Raw genomic sequence first — 20,980 nt, forward strand, 5'->3', positions numbered from 1 at the left:
CCTATTTCTAACACTCGTTGGAGCTGGTCCTGTTTCTAATTATTAAAATTTCAGGCCTTCCTGGTGGCACAGGGCACAGCGCTGTGGAGCTGTCCACAGCCTCTCAAGCGTGAGTTTGAGCCCCAGCTGGCCAGGGAGATACCCATATGGTGTGGCAGACCTTTCCTGTCTCGCCCACTGTTCCCCTCAGCAGTGTTTCCAGTTGGTCTGCCTGTTCTGCTCCCCACTCAGTCTCTGGTGAATCCTCTCGCCCTCCTGTACCTCTGGCCTGTACCCCAGTTCTTGTGTGCATAAATAAATAAATCTTTTTAAAAAACCCCAAAAACAAAAAAAACCCTTCAAATATATCTTTATAATTAAAATATATCTTAAATATTATAGTTATTAAATAGGGCATAAGTTACATTATCATGTAAACACACTTATATTGAAGATAAAACTTGAAAGTGCTAAATTTAAAGTAGTGCTGCCAAGATGAAAATGCATACATTGTGCAAAAATGAAAAATGATGTAAGAAATATATTTAAAAAATAAAAAATATAAAAAAATAAGAAAAGAAACCTTATACATATTTAAAAAAATAAATAAAGTAGTGCAGTAAGACATGTTGCTGCTGAAATGGGATTCTCTGGCACAGGAGAGTGAGTGGGTAAGCACCATTAAAATATTTCAAGTGCGTCTTTTCTTAGTTTTCACTCCCATCATTCACGAAGGAGAGTGTAGGAGGTTGGTGTGTCATCCTGTGAGTTCACCCGGTGCTCTGGTGAGGGGTGGCCTCAATCCAGCACCCTTCCCTCCAGGCATTACCTCCTCCTTCTGGATGACGATGATCCTGGTCTTGATGTAGGGGAAGGCGTGTTTGGTGGTCAGCACCGTGTTCCGCCGGTACTGCTCGTGCAGCTCTCCCCGGGGACGCCCCTCCAGGGTGAAGGGGGTGGTGTACATGAACCTCCGCAGATTGAAATTCTTCTCAAAGTAGGTTACCCTGTCTTTCATCTCATACTCGTCAAAGTAGGGCTCCACGAACGTGATTTGTATGTAGGCCTGAGGGAAGAAGGCCGGGAAGGAGATGAGCAATTCTGCAAACAGCCACCCAGGGCGCTCTGGCGTGGCGTGCTGGGACAAAGAACTGGCACCACCCCTCTGAGGCTGTGAAGCCACAGAAGCTGAGCGCATCAGGGGAGACTGTTGCCACCAGCCTCCCTCCTCTCCTCCTGCAGGGAGAGAAAGGACGGTGAGAAACAGAGGGGAATGTGCTACTGTGAAGTCGGGACCAGAAGCCTTACCTCCTGGGAAAGCTAAATATCCAACTGAAACTTGGTATGAGGTTTTGCAAACGGCTATTCAAGAGAGACAAACTTGCTTTTGAAGGACAACGAAATGCACGCTGACTAGAATAGTTGAACTAAACCCTGAAAATGCCAAGTACTGGAAGGATGCAGAGCAGCTGGAACCTTCATTTTTGATGGTGAGAATGCAAACTGGCACCGACACTTTACAAACAGGTTGGAGTTTCTTGTAGAATTAAATTACACTAACTGTATACCCTATGTGTATGCAAGAGAAATGAAAATCGGTTCACGCAAAAATCGGTACACAAATGTCTATAACAGGATTATTCATAATAGATAAAAACTAGCCACAACCCAAATGTCCCTCAAGTGGGAAATGGATAAACAAATATTGGTGGATATACACAATAGAATACCACTCAGAAATGGAAAAAAAAAAAAAAAAGAAAACACCAACTACTACAACATGGATGAATATCAAAGCAATTTTGCAAAATCAAAGAAGTTGGACTCAAAAGGCCTATACTTCCATATACATGATTTCCTGGAAGGGGCAAAAGTACAGTGGCGCAATACAGATCAGTGACTCAGGGGTTGACAGTGTAGGGAAGGAATTACTACAAAGGGGGATGGAGAAATGTTTTAGGGTGCTAGAGTCTTGTATATATTGATTGTGGCGGTAGTTACTTGTGTTTGTCAAAATTCATAGAACTAGATACTCAAAGAGTGAATTTTACTGCACATACCTTATTAAAAATTGCATACACACTGAGAAGAAGAGCACTTATTAAGAAAAAAAGATTTATTTTTTTAAAAAAGGATGACAATGATCATAGACTGCAACATACACCCACTGAAGTAGATGGGTGAGGTCAGTGACCTCAGACCTGATCATTATTTAGTGTGATGAATCTGGCTGTAATTCTGGGTTCAGATTCTCATTTTATTTTATTTTTTTTTAAAGATTATTTATCTGTTTATACAAGCACTGGGTACAGTCAGAAGCATGGGAGGGTGAGAGAATTCACCAGAGACAGAGCGGGGAACAGAACAGGCAGACTGATGAAATACACTGCTGAGGGGAGCAGTGGGCGGCAGGAGAGGTCTGTGCGCCATGTGGGACCCTCGCCTGCGGCTGGAGATTGAACTGGCGCTGCAAAGGCTGTGGGCAGCTTCACAACCCAGCGCTCAAACGCTGCGCCACCAGGGGAGGCCCCAGATTCTCATTTTAAATGCTCACAACCTACCCTGGGCATTTTAAGGGACAATAGAGCGCCTGTGTCAGGGATGTCCTGGGTGATTCACTGGGCCTGTGCTATGTGCAGATCACCATGGGCACACAGCCAGTCCTGTCCTTCTAGGATCCCAAACATTTCTGTATGAAGCTTGGCTCAATTTTACCACAGTTATTGCTTCAAGCCTAGACTAGGGAATATATCTGAAGTGAGCAAGTCTTCTGAAGTATGTAGAAAAACAAACTCTAAAATTGGGCCAATTCCTTCCCACTTGCATCATCTCCATAATATTCTGCAGGACAGAACGGAGAGATTTTGGACTCCTCCTTTCATAGGCCTGCCAGATGGTAACTGGTCCTCTGTCCCCCAGCCCCTACCAATTGATTTTGCATTATTTTCAACAGCCTAGGAAGCTCTCTCATGAACATATCTGTGAAGTGGGCTGATTGTTACCCTGTGGTATAATAAAGAATATAGCTGGTCTTTGTCGATGTTTCCTGGCATAGAACTTCAAAAAACTATGCAATAGGGCCTCCCTGGTGACGCAAGGGGTTAAGCACACTATGAAGCAATCCGCAGCGTCTGCAGCACTAGTTTGATCCCCAGCTGGTCAGGGAGAAACCCACATGGCAAGGCAGACCTCTCCTGTCTCACCCACTGTTCCCCTCAGCAGTGTATTTCAGTTGATCTGCCTGTTCTTTTCCCCACTCTGTCTCTGGTGGATCCTCTCACCCCCCCGCCAACCATCTCTGGACTGTAGCCCAGCTCTTCTATGCATAAATAAATAAATCTTTTTTTAAAAAACTATGCAATAACCTAAGTGATAGAGTATCATTTCTATAAGAATTAAACTAATTTTACTATAACTTTATTATAATGATTTATAATAATAATTTGTTATTCTAATGAGGTAACTCACAGTAGGACAGTAGAGAGCTTCACAATAAGGGCTGGTCACCAGGAAGGCCAATCATGTTATTAGAGGGTTGAAACTTTGGGTCAGTCTGACCTTTAGAGAAGGTAGGAGGACTGGAGATTGAATAATGTAGTTGTTGAGTATGACTACATAATGAGACCCCTAATAAAAACTCTGGTCACAGAGGCTCGGTAAAGCTTCCTAGTTGATGAACTCATTGACTGGCTAAAAGGTCAGAGAAGCTCTGGCTCTACATGTACTCTTTATCAGAAAACTGTAATCCTCAATAAATCACTTTTCTGAGTCCTTTAGTCTTTCCAGTGAATTATCTAGACTAAGAGGTTGAGGGAACCCCCTAATTTGTAGCCATCTAGCAAAGATATGTGAGTGACCTGGGGGACTTATTTGTGGTTGGCATCTAAGGACTGAACTGTGACTTGTGGAGTCTGGTGCTAACTACAGGTGGTGAGCGTTAGAACTGGACTGTAGTAACCCAACTGAGGGTGAAACAGAAGACACCCTCATGCAAAAAGTGAGGAAACTGAAGCCTGAGACCTTTCCAGAATTCCCCCAACAGCAGTGTCCCTGGAAGGAATACCTGTACCCTAAGCAAGGGTGCTACTAAATGTTGTCAATAAAGTTTGCACCTTTTAAACATGTTTTAATCTAGGATCTAAAGCTATTATAGAAAGGCAGTAAAGAACAGTGATTAAGAGTATGAATTTGGGGATGATAGACCCTGTGTTGAACACTGTTTTTGACACTTGGATGGTATGGGACATTGCTTAATAATTTTATATCTCAGTCGCCTCATCTATAAAATAGGGATAACAACACCTACTTCCAAGGGCTATTAGAGGATGAAATGATGTATTATGGCTGAATGAGGTGCCAGGCACATAGTTGCCACTTTATTGTAGCTCCTATTATGATTTCCGCTGTTACGTGTGGTTTCTTTAAGATATAGCTAAAGAGTAGTTGAGCCCTAGACAAAAGTTTTTGGATGCATTTAAATAAGTTGGAAAACCCAGAGAGAGGAAGTCATTCTGTGTTTACAGGGTAGAGTTAGAGGAGTAAGAACCTGATAATTTCTTATTTATTTATTTAATTTTTGCAAATTTCCCCTTACCTTGTTAGGATCCAACTTGGTTTTGTCCACAGGAGCAGAGTCTTTTATTACTTCCACAAATTCTGCACCAAAACATTGACCATAAAACCCCTAGGCAAGAGAAAACAAGATATTATAAAGGTTATTTTAATATAACCCAACTCTTTGTCTTCTCAGAAGTGAAATAAATTTGGAACAAGTATAAGAGAGAATTTGCTCATTGATTATTGAAAGTCCTTCTGAGCTAATGAGACAAGTTCAGCATTTCCTGAGACAAAAATAGCTTTGACCTCTAATTCAACCAATGCCATCATATTTCCTAAGGCAGCTTTAAGGGTATAGCACTATTTACTTCTTGCCGTTTGTATCCTAGAAACCTGAAGGTGCCCAATGTGATAAACCATAGTGCACAAGAAGACAAAATAAATACTTTTAGCCTTAAGTTGGGAAACATTTTAGGAAGTCAAGTAGCTTGAGGTCAATGTCTAGTTCTCTTTCACATGAGCTAAATGACTTTGGACAAGTCACCAAACCACTCTGGGTCACGGCTTCTTCGAGACAAGCAAGGATTCATGTCCCTTGTCTTACTTAGCATGGGTTGACAGTAGAAGGAGCAATTTGGCAACAAAAGTATTTTAAGTGTTACAGTCATGCAAAGGGAATAAATTCAAAGCAACAGTAAGAAAGCATAAAGAGTGAATCTTTGGTTAATTGTCAACAGTTCAGGGACCACAGTTATTTAACCTGCCAGAGTTTTGTTTTAGGGGTGTCTCTTGATTATCCTCTTGTGTGCTTATTGCTGACACTTTAATTTTCTGTGCCCTTTTTTTCTTACTTTGCTCTATGTTTCTCTTTTTCTTTAGTATTTCCTCCAAGACCATACTGCTCTCTTCTGCTACATTATGGATCAAATGTAAATAGCAGGTTGGGGTGACATTGCCAGCCCATGGGAGAGACACTGACTCTGATTATTCTGAGAGGATGCTCCTTGGATTATCAGGAAGAGCTCGAGGTGCCACAGCCCCTGGTGTAGCTACTGTCAGACAGCTCTGTACCAGAATGGTATGTGTTCTCTAGTGACTCCAGAAGGATGGCCAGAGCATTTTCTACAGGGAATTTGATAATTTGCCCTGATTAATTCAAAGTCAAAATAAAAACCTTCAAATTGAAAAACCATTACTAAAACTTGGAAAGAGTTATAAGAAAGTACAAGGCATTGGTTGAATTTTAGATAGTCTTGAAAATATTCATCATACAAATTTATAAACTTTGATAATCATCCAAAGAAAAGCCTACCCAAATCTTGGCTCAAGAACTTACCTAATACCTTCACATTTTAAATGCAATGTGGAAAAATTTATATAGAGATCAATGATGAATCCAAGACTCTTAAGTTTTTTTATTTTCTTATAATGACCCACTCTAATTTGTTTTTATAAAGTAAACGAAGTCAAGCACATAGAATCACTTTCTTACCTCTAACCTATGAGAGATCTCAGGAAGCTTGGTAATTGCAGGTTCTTTGTAAACATATTCTTGCTCATCTAAATCCCCAAATTTGGATCCATAGAAACCCACTCGAAAGTAGGTTCCAAACATTCTCTTGTGACCCTGGTGAACAAAATTAGAATTTCCCTCCTTAGTTATGTAATTCATGAGGGTCTACTGAGTTACAAAGGGCAGGAGTCTTTTAAAGTCATGTTATAAAGCATTTTATTCCTGTAACTACTAAACAGAAACTGCTTTAAAAAATTCAATGTTAATTGAATAAACCTTGGAAATGGTAACAAAATGAGTCCCATAAGCAATTTCTAGGACTTCTTTCAAGTGAATTTAAGTTTCTCACATATCCCGGTTGTAATGTAATTTGAGCTGCCTTCTTTCATACTCTGAATTTGGGTGCTGTGTCTACCCCCAGCCCTTTTCCATTGGATATGCTCCATGTAAATGATTTCTAGAACGGAAAGATGGCTAAGCATCTCTGGGACAGGGTCACTTGCTGTCAGGTAACAGGACCTGTTGGCCAGGCCCCTTCCCCAGGTACCTTGCTGATGATGCTGTCGAAGGCCTTCTGCAGCTTGTCATGGGTAGAAGTCAGCTTCTGAAAATCTCGATGTGCTTCCAGAATGGGGATGACCAGCTTGTAGACCTCGTTAACTGTCTCGTACAATCCTCCCTAAGGAAGAAGAAGAAAATCAGATAATTTAATCCACTGGAAACTTAAGAGGAGCAAGCAGGGTTCATTATGCACTGCAGAAATAGATTAATTATTGATACCCCAATATTTTACAGAGCAGGAATGATGTCTGAGTATCTTCAGGATGGTTTGCAGCATGCAAACTGAACTAAACATGTGCTAAATCGTCCTGTATGGTGATGTAAAGTAGGAGGGAAAGGACTTCAAGAAGAAAAATCAGGAGAGGAGATTGGCAGCAGGGAAAAAGAGCAATAGAGGATGACATCTCTAAGATATTTAAATGTCATCAGGGGTCCCTGCCCACCCCTTATAGCCAGATGTTCACTGCATACCTGAAGGGAGTTAGTGGGATTCTAACTAGCTAATTTCCTGGAATTTCAGGAAAATCAGTAGTATATTGTGTCTATTTTTTTCCTGAATTCTGAAAGGGAAAGCGGGGTGGGGGTGGGGGGGGACGGGGTGGGGGTAGGAGAGAGAAGACAGAAGATAGTTAAAATATAATTAAAATACTTAGATGCTATAGGGTAGAAGGTTGAAAATGAAAAGTAGAAAAGACCAAAAAAATACGAGGATGAAAAAAAAATCAATCAGCCAAATATGGTATTTATTTGGCTTAAAATAAGGGGGAAGAAAAGAATATTAAAATGAAAATGGCCAAGAGACTTTCTCCCCTGCTCTGAATCACAATGACTTAACCTATATGTTTTCTTTCATTAGCAGTGTTTAGACCCAGATCAGGTTAATAAGGGGAATCTCAGCGGTTTCCTGCTCCCACGTATCTCTGAGCTGATCTCGGTCTGTGAGCAATCTGAGGACTACTCAGTTGTTAGGAGGATGCTGCGTATTTATTCCTTCCTCTCCTAGTGGCTCCACAGCAATAAGAGAAAAAAATGAAGGAGTGAGAACATGTCTCATCATTTATTGTGTAACCCTGGGCAAGCCATTTCACCTCTCTGTGGCTTAGTTTCCACCCCTATTAAAGGGAAGTACTACTGTGAAACAGCTGCCCAGCCAATGAGCCTGCAGTAGAAACGGGAATACTTTAGTGATGAAAGGCTTTATCACCTCCCTCAGGGAGCTGATGTGGTTTGCATACATCAAAATCCTTAAGGCCCATCCCCTGCCCTGTTCACCCCTGTACCTATCATGATAAAATGGGGCTTTGGCTATTAAGACCTGTCACATTCCTGGGAGACAGCCCAAATGCGGAGGACAGGCACGGGGGACCTGCTGTGGGCACTGACCATGCTGAAGAGCTCCACCGCCTGTTCCAGGAGGACCACCAGGCCGTTCTCAGTAAAGTACCGCCCCGAGCACACACCGTCCTCATCTGGTGACAGGGTGTCGTCAGAGACCGCAGACTCCTCAAGCACATTGGAAGAGATATTCTGGAAAAAATGGCAATATAAACCCAGAGAAAAGGTGCACCAGACTAACAGAAGACACCCCAGGAGCCCTGATCCTTACTGAGCTTGTGATTATACAGAGTCTATAATTCTACCCAGAAGTGCTCTAGATGCCATTCTGATAAGACACCCAGAGTAAATGGTCATGAAAACTCACAATGTTCTTTTCTTTTTAACCATTAGCAGATATAAAAGGGACACTTACCTCAATGTAACAACTGCTGAGTTACTTTGGTGAAATAACCCTAATGGACATGCAGCTGTGGTCACAGTTTTGCTTTGTTTTTAAAGCAAAGGACAATTAACAGTTGGCTAGATTTTTTTGTTTAAAGGAGGAGTGAATGTCTGAATTTTAGGGGTGCTTTTCTAAGGTATGTTCCTACTATTAACTTGACTTTCAGGTGAATAGTCGTATTATTATACCATAATAGCAAAGGAGAATGTTTTCTTTTTTTTAAAGATGTATTTATTTATGCATACAAGAACTGGGGTACAGGCCAGAGATGTGGGGGGTGAGGGGATTCACCAGAGAAAGTGGGGAGCAGAACAGGCAGACTGACTGAAATACACTGCTGAGGGGAGCAGCGGGCGAGACAGGAGAGGTCTGCTGTGCCATGTGGGTCATCTCCCTGGCCGGCCGGGGAATCGAACTTATGCTGCAGTGGCTGTGGATAGCCTCATAGGCTGCGTCCCAACCCCTTGTACCACCAGGGAGGCCCCGAGAATGACTTCTTCATGGAAATTTTTATGGGTATGCAGCAGGAAGGAGTTCCCTAGCTCCCATCCCCAAACATTTTGTTCCTTTTTATACACTTTTCTTTCACATAAACCACACTAGGGTGAACAAGTAAGAAACCCAGAGCATAAAATTTAGGGACACTCTCTTAAGGTCATTTGAGTGCCAACCATAACCTTGCTTGCACCTGAGAGGAATGCTCCTTAAGTTATGCACTTCATGCACCTCACTCTCCTCACCCTGTTCCAGCATTGGCAGTGACTCTCATATCCCTAATGAGTATGTAGACTGTCGCATAGCTGTGGAACAAATATTCATAGAGCAGAGAAGAAATAGAAAATCCCAGTTGATTGGGAGTAGGTAGCACACATGCCACTACTTCCTATTCCTTTTCTAATGGCAGACAAAACTAATCAATTACAGCATTCTTCCCCTTGAAACTCGGATACAATCTCAAAATTCTTCATACCAACATGCTGCAGTCAGCTACTACCAACTGACCAAAGTGAGCTTGTGAAGTGAAATCTGTCTTGGCCTGGCTAACAGATCAAGTGAATCAATCTTAGCAATTCTTAAAGAGATGATGATCACAACCTTATATCTTCACACCCCCTATTATAATGTAGTTTGAGGAATATATGAGGCTCTCAATCTTTTATGGTTCTTCTCTCTTCCACACTTGGTCTATTATAGTGTTTATTAATTGGACAAAACAGAAATTCCAAAGAAATACTGTTTCTGAAGAAAAACTCTAATAACCCAAGAAACAAATCCTATTTGAATTTTATGCAATTTTCTACATGTAGAAGAACAAATACAAAGCTATGTAGCATTATTAGTGATAGTCAGAGTAAAAAAATTCTGTTCAGACTTTCCTGGTTTCAGAATTAGGGAGGTAAATGTAACAGCAGTCTCAGAGAATGTATCCATATCTACATTTGTGAAAGAAATATTGCATTCTGGGGCACAGAATTTCGACAATCTCAATTCTTTGGAATCCAGAGTACTCCAAGTTATTTTTCTTGAGTAGATTTATGTATCTATTTTTTATAATTATTTTCCAAATATTCAAATTCAGTGTAGCAGAACAAGGTTGCAAATAAAACCAAAGATCATGTAAGAAATGATCAACACCAAACATCATTTAAGAAATAATCAACACCAAACATCTGTAATTAATGCTTTCCAAAATTCCTTCATCCTCCTATAAAGTAAACTCCCCTGACTATCTTCTGAAAAACCATCTATAACTCCAGGTGTGGACTTCAACTCTGGGTCAGCTAATCAGAGCATTCCATTCCTCTGGCTGTTCTTATTGGTTCAGAGATGAGAACATGATCCCATGAGAACCAAAAAGATGCACTGAGACTTTCTCTGCAACTGCTAGAAATGAGGCATTTCTCTTTTCTCCTAGATTTAAACCTGGGTAGATGTAAACCTCAATATTTCTCAATGAGTATGGGAAGCCTGTGAAGAATGAAGCTAACATAACAGAAAGCAGAGACAGGAAATGGTGATGACACTGAAATCTGATGACATTAGTTTGGCCCCCAGGTTCAGTATGGTAGGTGCTACTCTAAGCTCACCTCCCTCAGGCAAGCTAATAAATTCCATTTTTACCTTACATCAGTCTTGGTTAGGTATTCTGTCACATTTCCAAATGGATTTAGAATGTCTCATTTGAGAGTGAATTCATTCATAAGCACCAACTTAATTTGGCTTCTCTTCTGTAGCTGAGAAGACCTAACTCCCCATGCTCTGTGTATCATAAAGGCATCTCACTTCATCATTCCTCTCTCTGCCTTCTCCTTCAGAGCTTCCCATGACCCCCAGGCTGAGTCATACTAGACACAGGTACAGCATCTTGTACCTCTTTATAAAAGCATTGAGCATTGTAGTTGAATAAGGAATGGAATTATTAGTTACATAATGTCACTCTCCCTGGCTACAATGTAATATTCACGAAGACAGAATAACTGCTCAATAAATATTACCTAAAATGAGGGAATGAATGGATAATGATACATGAAAAAATTGAGCTATGTGCCCTCATGTAGGAACAATGTGCAGTTTTTCTGTTGGTTCTAGAATAACTATTCTATTTTACTTTGGTATCGCTCATAAGCAAATCAATTGAATTCTAGGTCAAAGTAGAATAGCAAAACTTACAAAGACAAAAGTCAATATTGAAATGCAATTAATATTTAAGTGGTAAATATAAGATACAGTAACTGGGAAAAGCATGTGAAAGAATTTAGTCAATGAAATATGAAAAGAGGATTCAATATTTAATACTAAGTGGTAAACCTGAATATTTTCTTGGAATTGAGAGTAGCACTTAGAATGTTTATTTTTGAAAATATCAAAGGGCTAAAATAAATCTGATGATGGAAACAGATATATCTAAAATAATTTTTCTAATGTTTCAAAATCAGATGTGACATTTATATGATTTCTGAGTAAGAATTTAATTTGGGGTTTTTACAACAAATATTCTGAATTAAGAATGAAATTCATTTACTAAGAATGAAATCAGAATAAATATTTTTGTTACTGAAGACAGTACTTAGAGAGAGTTAGTAATATAGGGTGACACCAGCTTGCCAGGTGAACATCACTCTCGGAAATCCAAAGGCCTGGCCCTACCAGCCACAATTTTGGTGACTTATTCTCTAAACCTGGGAAAGCTACTTTGAATTATTCCTCTGATTGGTTCACAGAGTGTTACAATTTTGTGCTTACAATGATAATAAGAACAATGCCTTTCATAAAATCAGTCATGTAAATTAAAACAAGAATAACACAAACACTTATAAGTGACTTTGCAACTCTGGCTTGAAAAGGGTGTTACTGTACCATCTGCTTTGAGGGATGATCATTTCTACAGATTATGTCTCTTTCTAAAAAAGTACTCATAACACTTGTCTTCTCTAAAGACTGTATTAAATTATTCAGCAAACACCATCTAAGTGGCTACGGAGCATCTCAGCCTGAGCCAGCTTTCAGACCTAGCAGACAACTTCCGCAGATTAGCTCTGTGAAATATTCAGCTTATCCTAAGAAAGTACTTATTCAGGCCTTTCCCCATCCCCATGTCAATTTGGGTCTTCATTGATTTGGAGTTAGAAAGTGGGACACTAAATCTGGGGAGTAGAATCATGGAATGGGCCATGAGGGAATCATTTCTCCAGTGTTTGGGAAATACTTCCATGATCGTCAATACACTGTATCAACTGCAAGTCTTTGAAAAAGATTTTAAATGACTTCAGAAAATTTGCTTTCTCAGTTTCTTTATCTGTGAAGTTGGAGGAATGAAACCTTCCCCATCTGCCTGCTTCATTGATTGATGGGGAAGGTCAAATGAAAATAATTGATATGAAAACATTTGTGAGTACCTAAAATGCCATGAAATTTTAGTACATTTATTGTCAATAATATTTTTTTAAAAGCCAGTACCAAGATGCCAAAGCAATTAGAAGAGGCAAATAATTGACACTTAGGTGAGGGATTTCAAACTTGGCACCATAAATGTCTGGAATCAGATAATTCTCTGTGATGGGAGCTGTCCTATGCATTGCAGGATGGCTAGCAGCATCCCTGGCTTATACTAGCTAGCTGCCAAAAGCATTCATCTTCTGAATCCTTCTTTGTAACAACCAAAAATGTCTCTAGACATTGCCAAATGCCTCCTGGGGAGAGGGGCAAAATTGCCCTCAGTTGAGAATCACTGCTCTGAAGTTGGCACCCACCTGGAAGCTGACGCTACCCACGGGCAGGTAGCTGTGGTCCTCCAGCATACTCAGATACTCTGCCACTAAGGCAGCTGCGTGTACCAGGCACATGGCGGCCTCTGTGTAGCACTTCTTCTTGGTATGTTTCTCTGCCATGTTCTGGAGCCAGGTCAGCCGCAGATCAGGAGATGTCTGGTAACTCTTAGCAATTCTGAAGACAGATTGAGAAAGTTTCAAGGACAACTGGCTAATGATATTTTTTCTACTCTGTATGATCACTTTTCAGGAGAAGTCTTTTTTCTCACAAGAGTTCTACATGTTCAGAAAATAAAAGAAAAGGCAAACATTTATCAGTAGCTGTTTTCATTTCATGTCTAGGGTATGCTGCTGGACCCCAAGAAATAGCATTTGGTTAAAGCTCTGTGGGGGAAAAAAACTTGCTAAGATAAGTCTATTTTAATGGGTATCTAGCAATTTTCTTCCTTTTCTTTCTTTCTCTCAAAATAAAAGAAGACAAAAGTACTACCCTTCTTATGATATCACATCAGAATAATTTTGCCTCTGTAAGTAGTTTCTCCTGAAAAAGGAATTCAAGGTAAAGTTTTACACTACAGAATCAAATGTGATTTGTAACTAAAACTGTACATGCATGTGTACATATAACTGGAAAAAAGTATATAAAATAATTCATATGGAAGTTGATAAATTATTTTCTATGATAAGTGAAAGATAATATTATATTATCATTCTATGATAAGTGAAAGATAATATTATAAAATAGGCACCTCACTTTAAATTAGGGAGATCTTTCTGAAAAATTGTACATGAATCAACCTACTCTAATGTTTAAACTCTATACAGAGTTTTGGATGTCATCCAAATTGTAACCACATTGCCTGTGTTTATTACATTGGTAAGAATCTCACAGTGACAGAATCCTAGACCCTCAAGTGATGCCCTTTTAATTTTATCATAAAAGGTTACCTGTACATGAGATCCATAAGCATTTCAGGATCTTCCTGAAATTCCCTCATTTTCACTGTGTCATATAAGATGCTATTCAGATTGCAGAGAAGTTCTTCTATCTGTAAAAAAGTGTATACCGTGAGACAATCTTGGCTTTGCAGTCAATGGCAATGAGTTAGAGTCACATGAAAGTACATGGGCCAGTCATAGACAGGCTTTCCCAAGAGAGTAGAACTCAAAGGTGAGGAGAGGCTGTTGTTCTCTGCCTCCTTTGCAGGTCCAGGTGCTCTGAAGTCCAGTCCTTTGGGTCCATGAATAAGCCCAGAATCCTTATACTATCGTTCTTCTACAATACCTTTTTGTTCAAATTAATTTGAACTAATTTCAGTTATTTGCAACCTGAAAAGTCCTAAAGTGTAGTCTAGCACATCAGGGTTTTTTAGACCAAAAAGGAGCAGCTTAGGACCTAAGCTTAGGTTCTATGTAATATACATAATAACATATAGAAGATATAATAATTACATAACATATCTCATATATAAATATATCTAATATGTAACTACATGTTATATATAATTAATATTATATACTATGTTAAATATAATTATTGAGTATATAATATATATGAGTTTATCATTGGCTGATCCTAAGCCCATGCCTGAGACAGCTCTTCAGTTTACCTGGGCGGGGAAAGGTGTGGTCTGCATGGCTGTGTCTTCCTCTGCGTAGGCCAAAATTGTCCTCAAGGATTTTCTGAGGTGTTCCTCATTAAAATCTGGTGCTTTGCCCACTAAAGATGCCAGAGACATGGTTACCTGCATCTTTACTCTTGCAAAATTCTGCTTCAGGAAGAAGAAAAAAAGATGGAACAAATAAGAGGCACTTAGCTAGTAGAAACTGAAGACAGTAGAGGCAGGCACTGATAACTTTCCAGTATTTCTTTTATCCCAGTCTTAATCATTTCCTTTACCCTCAATGAAATGTGAGCTATACTTTGCGCAAGATTCATATTGTTTAAATGGATATTGCTCTGACATAAATCTGTCAGCTCCCTTTAAAATTTTCATTGAGCACTGGGCTCGTCCATGCTGCAAGGCTGAAAGGTTCCTACAAAGTAGGGTCACAGGAAATCTCTTTCTGCGCCAAGATTCTCTACTTTATTTAAACTGCAATGTGCAACAGGATCACAGTGGCCAGAATACTTGAGATGCTGGAGTCTGGGTAGGCAGCGACTTACTATTTATCCTTTCATTTCAGGTCCATGGAAAAATATGGCTATCCTGAGATCTCTGAGGATTATCCTAAAAGCCTTAAAATTGCTACACCTAAAATCTTATGAGGACCCTGCCTTTCTCCCACAAGCCAATTTATTATTGGGTATCATGTGAATATGCTCATTAACATGACCACAAATGTAAATTCCAAAAGAACATACCAAAATCTAGACAAACTAAAGCAAAGGTGTATTCTTGTGCAATAAAACTAAATTCCAAAGGCTGCTAAGCTTGATACAAATACTAGATGATAATGTTCATTTCAAATATTCTTCCACAGGTCATTCTGATATGAGTCAACCAGATTTAGAAAGTAAATAAACTCTTCTGAATTCTGAACTTGCCTGTTGTATATTTTCCCACAGATGACAACTTTTAATTTACATATATTCATTAATTTCTTATTGAAACATACTGATGGAAACCATTGCATTCATAACTCTTGATATTACTATTAATGCACATTTCAAACAAAAGGTGCTGTCCATCTAAATACTCAATTCTTTCCTTTACACAGAAGTACATGCAACCCTGCAGACTTTTCCTCAACTAAAGCTTTGCACTGACTCCTATTGATTCTGGGTCACCAAGCTGGTCTGGGCTCTTACAGTGGTGGCTCCAAAGCTGAATCTCATCAGGAGATAAAGGGTTGCACAGGCTTGGCTCCGGGTGACATCCATGCTGCTGCTGCAGTGGTGCAGCACTCGCTGGCACAGGTCTGCACACTGCTCCACCTCCTCCTCAAACAGCAAGTCTCCAAACTAGGAGAGACACAGGGGACCATTAGGTATCATTTGGCACTTTCTTATGCTTTCTGTACTGGAAGCCTGCTGAAATATGTAAATATCTTCTTGGACAAGCTGAGTTCAGAGATTTAATACATTGCTCTATAAAGACAATCAGCTACTTGAGTCAGAAGATGGATCGAAGCAATAGAATCAACTTAAAATGCAATTATGAACAGCACAACTAAGACCAGCAAGGCATAATTAACTGCATTGTTACCTAGAGTGCATTCATTGGCAAAGTCACAACTCTGAGGGAATTATCTTGAGTTTATTAGGTTGTCTGGAAATAGAAAAAATTTGGTGACTGAGAAAGAAAAAAATGATCTTGATGGGGGAGAGCAGAACTCTTTCTAGGTGTAAAATATCCCATACAGAAGACACCAATTGAGATTTTCAATTAAGGGGGAAAAAGTAAACTGTATAGACCACTTTACTTAAGGAAAATCTATTCTTCAGACTATAAGAAATCAATTTCTAAATCTGTTTTTTTAATGATTCATTTTGTAAGACTCATTAATAGGAAACACGTATAAGACTTTAATCTCAGTCAGATGAGGCACTGAAGGAAAAGAGTAAAAGGCAAAGTTGTTCAAGTGATTTTTGTTCTCATATCCCCAGTGAGGGGCATATAGTTCAACCCACATTTCAAGAGTGAGAACTACTGTTTTCCTTCCTATGGTGAGATCTCTCAAAGTTCAGTGTGTCTGCTTTCTTCCTAAGAGACCTAAGCCCTTTAATATGATGTCATTTAATGCTCTGCTACTCTGTGGCTTTTGGTAGACTGGGAGAGAGAAGTGTGAAGCTAGATGGGAATCTTAATTCTTAATTAAGAGAACAAAAACAAGTGTCCCATGTTTACCTTGGCAATAAGAGCTCGGAGAGTCGCGAAGCAGTGAGTCAGGTAGGTGGTGCTCTGATCACAGCTCAGAGAATTCACCAGGACCCTTAGGACACCTCCCAGCAGGCTGTCTTTACAGTCCAGAGCAGAACTTGCCTGGGGAGATGGAAGAACAGCATCATTGAGTCCCTGCACTGTGCCAGAGAACTGAGGGGTGAAGACACAACAGACTCTTGATGACTAGCACAGTGCTGCTCACACCTATCTCTCTCTTGGTCAAGGTTCTCAAGGGTTTGGTAGATCACCTCACTATCATCCACTGTCATGAAATCTGAAGACCTATTTCCAAATTACTACTACTTTGGGATATAAGCCTAATTTGGGATTGGTAAATAAGTTACAAGGCACACCTTCCCCCATTCTGGGCAACAGTTTTTGGAATGTTCTCATAACTTCCCTTGTGGACTTCAAAACATAATGTGGGCTTCCAGTACAACAGCGGGTGCTTGGTGACAGTGAGTTTCCTAAATAGAAGCTTACTTATCAGCTCTAACACACCAAAGACAATGACAAATAATTTTCAGTTGTCTTTGAAAATGGCTAATGCATTCTGAGGACCAGTGTTAGGTACATGGCACTCAAAAAGCAGTGTGTGGAAAGATGTCATCAATGCAAGGCTGAGTATTTAAGTTATCAAAAATACAACAGACTTTTTGTCTTTGTTTCTGTAAGATAATTACTATTTTTAGATCACTGAAAGTTGGATAAGCAAGGTTCTATGTTCCAACAATGTTTCTTCTAGCCCCAAAAAGCAATAGAGAAGCTCCTCTAATAAATGGTCTGTCACTGGAAACATGCAAAGAATCATTTTTCAGATTAACTAAAATTCATTATCACCTAGATTTCTTTGGAACTTTGGAAACTTTCACTTAGAAGATGAAATTACTGTAGTGAGTTGTATTACGACAAATGTCATAGTGACACAATACTTTTGGATAGCAGGGATGGCAAATTCAGGGCAGAAGTGACTTTCTTCACCAATTTGTGTCCAAAGCAGACATCATTAATCATATTTTGCACTGTTTGTTACCTAATCTAGTCATAATCTTAGCTCTCATTTCAGACATCAACCATAATTCAACTGGAGTTGATGCACTACAAAAACCTAGTTACCATTCCTCTTTTAAATACTGAACCATAAGCCAGCCCACCATCCACATCATAAATTTGGTATACAATTTATGTACCAAATAAACCAGCAGACCCTACTGCAAAGGTCAGCGTGTTAAGTACCTAATCCTTTTTGAGTGAGCAGTGAGTCAGAGAAACCAGAAGAATGTTCAGCATCTCTGGAATTTGTAAGGAGAACACTATTGTAAATAGTAAACCTCCCAATGTAATTTTTAAAAACGCATTTGGGATCAAGGTTCTTTCTTGCACAAATTTTTCCTTATTCAAGTCCAGTAAATATACTTATTTTAAGGAGTTCAGGTGTTTTGTCCTCACCTGGATAATGTTTTCCTGCATATCCAGGATGATTAAATTTGCTTCTGTAGCCAGATTACCACTGATCAAGGCTTCTTGATCTAACTCTGCCTTTGTTCTAAAAAAACAAAAGAGAGCAAATTAAAGTGCATGTCAAACCTGGCCATATTCCAGTGATGGCTATCTATGCTGCAATGTGGAAAGAAAACTTTGGAAGAGTCAATTTCGACATGAAAACAAAGCAGTCAAACACAGGTAACTAAGGAGCGTGGGGTGTTTTCTGCCATTAGTGTCTCAGAAACATTGTCTAGGTCAAGACTCCAGGCCCACCTCATCCCCCACTATTATAAATAATGAAGACAATTATAAAAATAACAAAATGGGTATAAAAGCAATTATTGGTTTCTGCTAGCAATTAGGCTAGCCCAGCAGATTGCCGCCTAAAGCCTCAGGGCCATTCTTGCATTTCATGCATGAGAACCATCTCTAGATCTGAGCTGAAGGAGCTTCTGCAACAAGCTGGTGGGAGTGGCTGGGTGTAATGTGAAGTTGGCACAATGACACTGTTGGGCCAGGAAAGGATGATGCTTCAGATGTGCATCAGGAAAGAGTCAGTCTCTTGACTTCCCAAAGACCCCATGGGGTTGTTCAGTCAAGTGGCAACCTTTGTCCCTTCCCACTGGAAAGAGGTTGCATTCCTGTGCCCTCTCACATCCTATAGGACATTACTGGCTATTAACCACTAGGGACTGGGAAATTGTTGGGGGCTGCTTCTCTGTTAGGTTTCATTTTAAGGAAATAGAGCATTTTGCATTACTTCATCCATTCTCATAAGATCCAAGTGAAGCTTGAAAGGGATATTTTTTATGATTTAAATTTAGTTGCCAGAAAAGGGAAATATAAAGAATGACCTTTACAAGATGCTCCACTTGTCAAAATGTTACCATGGGTGAAAAGAGCTCAAAAGTCCCAGACCAGCATTACTTCTTTGCTGTTTTTGAGTTCCCTTCACCCAATAATGTGGGACCTGAGTACTCAGAAAAAATATTTCCCTGGGTTTTAAGTGTTTTCATATTTAGGATACACTCCCTGGACCAAGTAACTCAACTATTCTACACTTTTTCTAACTATCCAAGTGAAAATATTTGTGGAAAATAAGTGAAATAAAAACTACTTTTTATTAATTTGCTGATAGGTTACAGGTTTAAGGCAACACTACCCAACAGAAACAAAATGGGTATCACATACGTCATATTTTATTTTATAATATCCACATTCAAAAGACCAAAAGAAATGGGTGAAATTTAATTTATTAACATTTGATTTAATCCACTATATCAAAAATATTGCCAACATATAACCATTACAAAAACACTGAGATTTTTCTGATATTCACAGTATGTCTTTTAAATCTGCCATGCATTTTTCACTTATACTATCAACACTATTGTAGCTGCTCTTTTGGACAGCGCTGATCTAAGATGTTCGAATCTGTTTTTCTCCCCCAATTTCAAGATAAACATAACATAAAACTTGCCATCAATCTTTTTTTTTTTTTAAGATTTATTTATTTATTTATACAAGAACCCAGGTATAGGCCAGATGCATAGGAAGGTGAGAGGATTTACCAGAGACAACGCGGGGAACAGAATAGGCAGACTGATGAAATACATGCTGAGGGGAGCAGTGGGTGCGACAGGAGAGGTCTGCTGGCCATGTGGGATTCTTGCCTGCCGGCCAGGATCAAACCCGCATTACAGAGGCTGCAGACAGCTTCACAGCGCTGTGCTCAATCGCCTGTGCCACCAGGGGAAGCCCGCCATCAATCATTTTTAAGTATAGAGTCCAGTGGTATTAAGAACATTCAAATTGCACAACTTTCATTAGCACTAACCTGCTTTTTAAAAAGCTCATCAGCTATTTCTTTAAAACAGTGGTTCTCAATTTGGCTGAACAATGGAATCACCGAATACTGATTTCCAGCTCCCACTGTCTGAGAGACTGAATTAATTGCCCTGGGGTGCATATCAGCACTGAGAGCCCCAGGTGATTCTAATGTGTAGCCTAGGTTGAAAATGACTGCTCCAAAGGAAACAGCCAAAATAACTGAAAGTGATGTGAAAGAAAAAGGAGAAAGAAACTACTATTAGAGGGCCTCTCCAGTGGCGCTGCATTTGAACACTGGGTTGAAAAGCTGCCCGCAGCCTCTGCAGCGCCAGTTCGATCCCCAGCCACTGTGAGGGTCCCACATGGTCATGCAGACCTCTCCTGCCGCCCGCTGCTCCCCTCAGCAGCGTACCTCATCAGTCTGCCTGCTCTGTTGCCCACTCTGGTGAACTCTCTCACCCTCCTGCACTTCTGACTGTACCCAGTGCTTGTATAAATAAATAAATAAATGCTTAAAAAAAAAAAAAGAAACTACTATTAGAATGTAGTAGGGCAACCAGGTGCAGGGGAGCTGTGAGGCTCAGAGGCTCTCTCTGACATTCTCTCGTGATCTGTTTGCTCCCTCCTTCCTAGGCACAGATATGCACATTTGCACATGTGCACACAATCAGGCACTTGTGCCCCACACCCACATGACTTCTGCATTAACACAATCAAGGCTGGCCACAGGTGATAGCCACAGAGGCCAGTGGTGTAAAAAGCCTAATTAACTCATTCACCCTACATAGAACTACAAAGTTTTCCCAGCAGTGAAATTGAGCAGTTACCATTAGACTACAGTTTTTCTTGAGAGACAGAGACAGATAGATAGCACTTGAAGGTCTGTAGAGGTGAATCATTAGCTCCAAGATAGAGGAGCCCATGTGCCGAGCAGGACTGAGAGTTGAATTAGAGAGTCAGATTAAGTCCCATTTGGTAAGGCTAAATATGTTGTCAGTGCAAGCAAAAATTAAAGCTTTCCTAAAATATCAATTTACACAGCTCAGGCAAAACATGACTTGTTAGGCTCCACTTTTAACCTCATAGAGTAGATGGTCTATTGACACAAGCAGTTCTGTAG

At 39.9% G+C, this 20,980-nt stretch overlaps 1 protein-coding gene across 4 annotated transcripts in view; it reads right to left on the bottom strand.

Annotated features, from left to right (window-relative positions):
• The window catches only part of DOCK8 (dedicator of cytokinesis 8), a 194,651-nt gene that overhangs the window by 11,584 nt on the left and 162,087 nt on the right, over positions 1-20,980 (bottom strand). For 3 of the 4 annotated variants that reach the window (XM_054688877.1, XM_037491966.2, XM_054688878.1), the window contains exons 34-44: positions 17,995-18,091; positions 16,510-16,644; positions 15,471-15,623; positions 14,269-14,430; positions 13,607-13,707; positions 12,641-12,833; positions 7,994-8,137; positions 6,597-6,728; positions 6,029-6,163; positions 4,574-4,663; positions 809-1,045 (exon numbers count right to left, since the gene is read on the bottom strand). In XM_054688877.1, the coding sequence (XP_054544852.1) occupies positions 809-1,045; positions 4,574-4,663; positions 6,029-6,163; positions 6,597-6,728; positions 7,994-8,137; positions 12,641-12,833; positions 13,607-13,707; positions 14,269-14,430; positions 15,471-15,623; positions 16,510-16,644; positions 17,995-18,091 (1,579 nt within the window). The remainder of the gene's footprint in view (positions 1-808; positions 1,046-4,573; positions 4,664-6,028; positions 6,164-6,596; positions 6,729-7,993; positions 8,138-12,640; positions 12,834-13,606; positions 13,708-14,268; positions 14,431-15,470; positions 15,624-16,509; positions 16,645-17,994; positions 18,092-20,980) is intronic. The other variant, XM_037491968.2, reaches the window with a different exon arrangement.

Source organism: Talpa occidentalis, unplaced genomic scaffold (assembly GCF_014898055.3).
Source record: "Talpa occidentalis isolate TD23 unplaced genomic scaffold, MPIMG_talOcc4v2.1 talOcc4.7, whole genome shotgun sequence".
NCBI lineage: Eukaryota > Metazoa > Chordata > Mammalia > Eulipotyphla > Talpidae > Talpa > Talpa occidentalis.